The 7,474-nt window shown below is 38.3% G+C and overlaps 1 protein-coding gene across 6 annotated transcripts; it reads right to left on the bottom strand.

The window, feature by feature from the left end:
• Positions 1–66: 66 nt before the first annotated feature.
• On the bottom strand, positions 67–6,968 carry slc66a1 (solute carrier family 66 member 1). 6 transcript variants are annotated; one of them, XM_026332546.1, is made up of 10 exons: positions 6,736–6,860; positions 6,237–6,353; positions 6,063–6,134; positions 4,308–4,504; positions 4,094–4,223; positions 3,653–3,740; positions 3,051–3,205; positions 2,855–2,947; positions 2,239–2,424; positions 67–925 (listed from the first exon to the last, which is right to left on the bottom strand). In XM_026332546.1, the coding sequence occupies exons 3-10, from the start codon at positions 6,072–6,074 to the stop codon at positions 839–841; spliced, it is 948 nt and encodes a 315-aa protein (XP_026188331.1). In that variant the 5' UTR covers positions 6,075–6,134; positions 6,237–6,353; positions 6,736–6,860; the 3' UTR covers positions 67–838. The 6 variants fall into 6 exon arrangements, with proteins under 6 accessions (XP_026188331.1, XP_026188328.1, XP_026188327.1 ...); XM_026332543.2 differs by lacking the exon at positions 6,237–6,353 and having other exon boundaries at positions 4,308–4,501; positions 6,736–6,968; XM_026332542.2 differs by lacking the exon at positions 6,237–6,353 and having other exon boundaries at positions 6,736–6,967.
• Between the last annotated feature and the right edge of the window lie 506 nt (positions 6,969–7,474).

Below are 7,474 nucleotides of genomic sequence, written 5' to 3' on the forward strand. Positions count from 1 at the left end.
CCGTGTTTTTCCTCTCAAGCGAAGCACTTCTAGTAAAATGAATAAATCAAAACAAGTAAAACACAATCTGGATAAGTATTTTTAGCATTTTTATTCCCACCAAAAGTTTTTTTGTGGTACGTGTTTCCCTTCTTTGATTTAATGGCCTTAGGACACAGGCTCTTGTACGCTATACGGACTGTAACACTGAGGCAAAGGGGTGGTTTAGGCAATATGAACAAAATCTGACTTGAAATAAAATTATGAAGGGAACACGGTCAAAGTTTCAATAAAGACTTTAGAAAGAAAGGAATAAGTATAACTAACATCTAGAAGAACATTGACCCACCGATCATATTTACCATTTCTTCAAGTACAAAAGGCTTCACTTTAAAATGTGCAAAAATGGATGAAAATCAAAATCTGTACATTAACCAAAGTGGTGAAAAATCAGTTACATTTTTTTTCCATTTGTGCAAATAAAACTGGTCAAGTGTCTGTATTTGGAAAACAAATAGTAAAAAGAAACTACACAATGTTTTTTTTTTTTATATACTACTATCTGGCACATGCAAACAATGAATAATTGAGTAAAATGTTTTACTCAATATTTTTAGTTTCCAAACAGACATCACCATGATATATTCAAGAAGAATATCACTGAAAAAGAAGATTTAAGTTACTGAAAGTATTTGTAAACACTAAACAACATCATACAGTGATAAATGTCTTGACTGGCAAATGAAAAACACCTGAATTATTCTAGAGAAATTGCTGTGTGATGTGTTTACTCCTGCCAGCAGGTCAGATCTCTTTAAGAGGTTTACAATCAAACTGAAGCAATTCAGGTTGATAAGGTTTAGCTGCCAATCAGAGGTGCTGTCTCATCGTGGCTGTCGTCCACCTTCACCTGAACTTTGCGGTAAATAATGAACTGGACGGTGATCTGGACCAGCTGTCAAGGAAATCAGAAATCCAAAGAAAGAGCCAGCTGAATGCAAAAACAATTTCAGCTAAAATAACTAACAGCTATGGAAACTAGGAGATAGTTTTTAATTTTGGAAACACTTATCATGAAGTGATGAAGAGTCCACAAAGTGATGATGATTGTCAGACTACTAACGGGACAACATGGGCAATTGCCCTGAGGCATCACAGTGTGATTTTTTCTAATTTAATTGGTGAAAATATGCTGGAGAATTTTCACAACCAAAGCACAACATCCATGCATTGTTCCTAATCCCCATCTTGTCCAGAGATTCAGTATTAAAATCAAGTCTAGTCAATCTGGTCAAAACATTTATATGGTGCTCACATGATGCATTTTCCTAAATAAATTTGTGTTCACACAAAATAGCAAAACCCATTTAACAGACAGAAAACCATGTGACAGAATTATTCCAGTATAGCAGCACTGGCTGAGCTTGTCCCAGAGTTACTGGGCATTTATAGAGTCTATATTTTGCTAGTGACCAGCTAGTCTCATATTTCGAGAAAAACACAAAATCCCTTATCTGCTGGATAGAAAACTGATACTACTGTTATTTCTGTACTGTAAATAAGAAACTACAGCCAAAAGCTGTTTGCTTAGTGTAGCATAACAGCTCTAACTAGTGAAAACATGGAGCCTGGTCGTGTCCAAAGGTACAGTACTTCTACAGCTCACTATTTAACATGCTATTGATTGTTAGATTAATGGAAAAACTGAGGTGTAAAAGCAACTTTGGTGTTTTTACAGGGAATTTTCTGAGTGGACACTGACTTACTGGAGATTCAATCCCTTTTACTCTCAAAAAGAAAGAAAATAAGGGCATGTTATGTTATTTCTGGATTAAGAGCTCGGAGCTGACAAGGTGTGCAATAAGGTGAACAGGGCCACAAATGCAAATAGATGGTTATATTTAGAGAAACAAACTGATCAGACCACATGATCTTACCAGTTTTCCCCTGGTAGTACTGAGAACTAGCTTATAATAACACTGTATCCCACAGCCACATGCTTCTGCATGATCTATATTGTCATTTTAAAAAGCAACTTGAAACATATGGCCTCCATTGGCCACTAGTGCAGCTTTTACAGTCCTCTTTCTGGCAACAACCCAGTTTCCCTGTAGGTCTTGTGACCTTTGATATTGTATATTGCATTTCCATACACAGTCACAAGACTTGAACTCCCAGCTCAGCTCTAAAATGTAGCATGTACATGGGACAAAGGAGGGCCAGAGAGAAGTTATGTTTTTCTCTTTGTTTAAAGGATACAATGAGGTCCAAGAAGAGGGTGCCGAGACTGCCAATGAGCCAGGGAAGGTGATGGACCAGGTAGCTCCTCTCACCCTGGCCTACATCAGGGTTCTTCAATAGGACACTCAGGCCATATGTGGTGTTTCCCAGGATGACCAGCGCGAACAGGAAGTAAGACACTCCCTCTGTTGACTTCCTCCTGAACTGTGGGGAGAAATGATGATGGGGCGAAGTGGGAAGAACAAAAACATTTTTAAGCCAGAGAGGTTGTTTAATACAGCCACCACATCTGACATTGTCTGACATGTGCAGTGATATGTGAGACTGCAGAAGCCAAAGCACCCATCATGTTATCAAAGAAATATATTAAACTGCATTTTATTCAAATGTCAGGTACACTGATTCTTCCCTTTTTAATTTGAATACGTACTTTTCATTAACCATGTCTGTCATTTTACAGAATCGCAGACACCCCCTTTTTAACATTATAACAAATAATATACTGGTCCCAGTTATCATAGCTACCTATCTGATATTAGTGTCAGAATCACTATTAGTATCTGTTAATGTCTACCACCTACAGTAGTAGTACTAGTGCTTAAGATTTGACAAATCTGTAGCAGAGCATACTCACATTAGTGTATATTTGAGGAAGCCTGGAACAGAGGTAGAGTACTGACGACACTGACCCAATGGAGAAACCAATAATCTCTTTAGGAGTAAAGACCTGAAGCGACAGTGAGACAAACAATATTACATCAGGAGGAGAAAGATGACATAACTAGTTCTCTTTCCTCAGGTCACTAACTAAACAGATCTATAGGACTCACCGCAACAGAGTTCATCTCAGAGGTTGAGAGCAAAGTACGACTTCTGAATGCAGAAGGAATCATTTCTTGTTGGCTCCCTAACCCAGGGAGGTGGGCAAAGCTGGTTGTGAAGCCCAGGGTGCAAGTTACACCCATGACAAATACAACCCTCCGGCCTAGAGAAGAGACAACACCTGTGATTACAATGACTTCTTAGCATATTCCTATAGACAGCTGTTACCATGTTAAAGGTCACAAAGAAGTGCACAAACATCACAGTAACATGAGATGGCATTATTACAAGGTACAGGGTTTGCTCTCATTCTTCATCAGCACTAAAATAAGAACCTTTTTCATTAAGCAATTACATCAGACTGCTGACCCACTGTACCTTAGGAGTATTTGAATAATTAAAGACTATATCTACAGTTCAGCATTCAGAGATGAAATATGTTTATAGGCGTTTTGTCTACCACATATAGTAATGAAAGTATATGTGGATCGTATGCCAAATGAGGAGCGAGGAAGAAAATTAAGACACTGAAATTTACAAAGTATAAGGCAAAAATGACATTCTTATATTGGAAAATTAAGCAACAAAAAAATAAACCAAAAACACTCACTTTCAGCCATTTTGTTCTTTAGCTTGTAGTACATGTACATAGACAGCATCAGTAAGTCAGCCAAAACGTAGTAAATGGCTGTATATTGCTTGATGACAGAGAAAAAGAGACAATAAGTCAGAGCTGAAGGAACATTTTGAACTTCTTTACAATAATAACTTGAATAATCAATGAAGGATCTTAGTCATTAGTCAAAACAATCCATAGCTGATACCACAAGGATCAGTTGGCTTTATTGTCATAACTATCAATTACACCTTGTTTCTTAAAGAATTATCTACATTTCTGCTTGTCAACGCTGCTAATGACAGCACACAATAAAGAGACTGATTCATAGACTGATTCATAGATTAATTCATACCAAAACTAATCTATTGCAGTCATATACTGTGATGTGAAACATCCATACACTGAGGCAATCATTACATCACTGCAACTCACCTGAAGTGGAAGCTGGTCTGCCAGTAAAGAGCCCACCAGGTTGCAGGTATCACCACCCAGCCACAGCAGCAGAAACCAAACAGAGATGGCACTGTCCATGTTCCCTGTTTTGCATGACTTGTAGTACTGTCTGCAGCCAGACAAAAAAAATTACGTAGCATTCAGGGCATGTAGGCATTTTATCTGAGGCCACAAACACAACACAAAGACTTACGGGAGTGAAGACACCATGAAACAGAGGATGGACAGGAGGCCTAGGTAGATGCTGGCCATATCCCTCGCATCCTGGGCACATTCCTTAAGCCCTTCCCAAACCCATTTGGACCCATTAGGGCACAAAGAAGTGAAGTTGTCTTGACTGGTCCATCCCGAGGCTCCCCGTGTGAGGACTCCATCTGTCCACAGACCCTGCTGGAGAGAAAAGCCTCTGTAAACCTTCACGTTTCATGACATGGTCAGCCTGTAAACAGTCTTTACTCTGCGACTCCTTACTCTGCAAATGACAAAAATATATCAGCAGGTGATATTTCCAGAGCTTCACCAGGTAGTTGAAAATTAGCAATGTGACGTTAGTCATCAAAATAAACAACACACATGGACCAGGAAAGAAAAAACACCGTTTTGCAGTTAAGAGAGGCAAGAGGGGGTCAAAGGTTGTTGACACTAAAAAACAACGTTAGGTTAGAGTCTCCTGTTGATTAGATCAATATATTTATATACTGGGCAAAACTAGGAAACACTTTTCACACAAACAAGACAAACAAACCGAATTATTTGTCAACAACCGCGTCCACATAGCTTAGCTTAGCTTAGCTTAGCTTAGCTTAGCTTACCTACGGAACAACACAAATGAATCTCAGCTTTTAAGTCGAAGATATCTACAAACAACAACACTGGGAATTAATGAAACGTGAAAAGTGTCTTGCCTGTGTGGGCGCTGACATCCCAGCAGTCTCTAGTTCAACAATACCCAGAGACAACAAACAACCAGGCGATAAACAAGCTGGGAAAATAACATTACGCCTGTGAGCCGATTTGCTGTTATCGTGAAACGTCACTGATGCGTCATCACGCAACCAGACCGCGGTGATTCGACAGATCTGACCTCTCCGGAGCCGTTTTAGGGACCGTCAGTCAATAATGAACAGAGGGAAAAAAAAAAAAGATAAAAATTGACCAAAAAAAAAGCAAACATGTATTCATGTTAAAAGGTCGGTGGTCCGCAATCATTGAAATTATTAATAAATAAAATATATCAAATATATATATAAATATATATATATATAAATATATATATATATATATATATATATATTCAAATATATCACTTCATTAATTTTTTTTTGCTCAAAAGCTTCCAGGTCATGTGACCTGACGACTCAAAATGATGCATAATTTATTGGCCTCGTCTGTCCGCACGAGATACACCTGACAATTCAAAAATATAATTTCATTCATTTTAAAAATGAATTTTTGTATTTAATAATTGATCCCTAATTGATAAAAGATTTTCACTCAATAGCTACAAGGTCACATGACCTGGAAGGTATTAATATTCAATATTAAATATAAAATATAACTTTGAGTCACCAGGTCACATTAACTTTTTATTTTCTTTGTCAATTATTGGCTATGGAGAGGGTGGGTGGATGTGGATGTGTATGTATGTATGTAATGTTTACTGTCTAGAAAGTTATGAAACTAGCAAATATTTAAATTTAAGAGATTAATATACATGAAAACACAACTTATTTTTTACAGTTTTGCCTCATTAGTATTATTACTCATCAGCCTTATCTTTCTTAAACAGCACCTGTAGTCTTACAAACAGTGTAATTCTTCTAGATATCAAGTTGTGATTAGTATTAGAATCACTATTAGTATGAATTAATGTCTACCACCTACATTTTGCAGCTATCAGTACTTAAGATTTAACATATTTGCAGAAGAGCCACTGTGTTCTACTCACATTAGCGTACATCTGGGCAGGTCTTGCACAGAGGTGGAGCACTGATAAAATGATCTCTTCAGGGGTAATGACCTGAAGCAAGAGAAGCAGACAACATTACATCACAAAGAGAAAACACAGAGCTCGTTCATTTCCCTCAGGTCACTAACCATTAAACAAATGAGCAAGACTCGCCTTGACAGAGTTAAAGTCAGAGTTAGCGGCAAAGCAACTTCTTAACTCAGGAGGAATGGTTTCCCTTTGTGTGCCTAACCTGGGATGTTGAAGCCCGAGAGTTAAAAATCCAGCAGCCTGGAGAACAGATAGCACCTTAGTTCAATTAACATTCTTGCCCCAGGGAGCCCTAGGTGGTTTTAATGACAGTGTCGGTCCCAGTCAGATTTTCACATGGCCTCATCAAATATCAACAAGACTTGTTAAACTAGATTATGTCTCGGTTCGCCCGGCCTCATACATTCTTCAACTAACTTTGACTTTCAGTATGCAGCCGCAAAGATAATATCCAGAGCCATAAACGGGTTAATCATTTGACGCTCTGAGAACCTTTCTCACAATAACTCCTCTCGTCAAGTCAAAAAACAAAAGCAGAAAGTCAGTTTTACTTTGTTGTGGTACTTTCCCTAACTTCCATGTACTATATCTACGAGAGGTGTCAGGACAAACCATATCCTACCTGGAAAAGACGGTTAAATCCAGCGTCAGACTTCCAACGAAGAAGCGCAAAGATTCCCACGTGCCATTTCAGACATGTCTGCGGTGACGCAAAGTGTGTCAGCTGATAATCCGTCAGACGGTCGAGTCAGCATCTCCACTCCACTGGTGTCAGCCGGTGTGTTTTCTCGACAGGCCTGTCATAAATTCATTTTCCGCTGGCGTTTCGAGCTTCTCCTAAACTCTAAAGTCTGGCCTCTAGACGCACTTAGAGTGACATTAAAAAGCGAACTCAGCATTTTATACAGTTAATACCAGACTCGTCTGGTTTTCTGACTGGGCCTAAAAGAGGAAATATTCCATCTCTTAGTAAATGTTTTCTCTGTGCTCCATCCAGCGTCGCAGCTCTACAGGCTGTGATCACTGTATGACAAATATCTATTGGGAAAAGTCTTTAAAAACAAAGTCAATATTTCTACCTATAACTGTTTAAGAACATATAGTAACATAGTTTGGTCAAATATATATACGTTACTATTAGTTATCACAATAACTATTGAGTAGAAAGCAGCTTCACATAAAACTGCTAGCTGATATCTATAGATTAATCAAAATAAGAGCCTTTCTAGAGGCAGATCCTGCTGGTCAATTTTACAACTGCATTTTTGTTTTATTGCAGTGAGCGCCACAAAACTTCCAGTCACCAGTTTGTTTGGATAAGGGCAAACATTTTGAAGACAGACAATCTCAAAACCTGGACA

The sequence above is a fragment of the Mastacembelus armatus genome, chromosome 7 (assembly GCF_900324485.2).
Source record: "Mastacembelus armatus chromosome 7, fMasArm1.2, whole genome shotgun sequence".
NCBI lineage: Eukaryota > Metazoa > Chordata > Actinopteri > Synbranchiformes > Mastacembelidae > Mastacembelus > Mastacembelus armatus.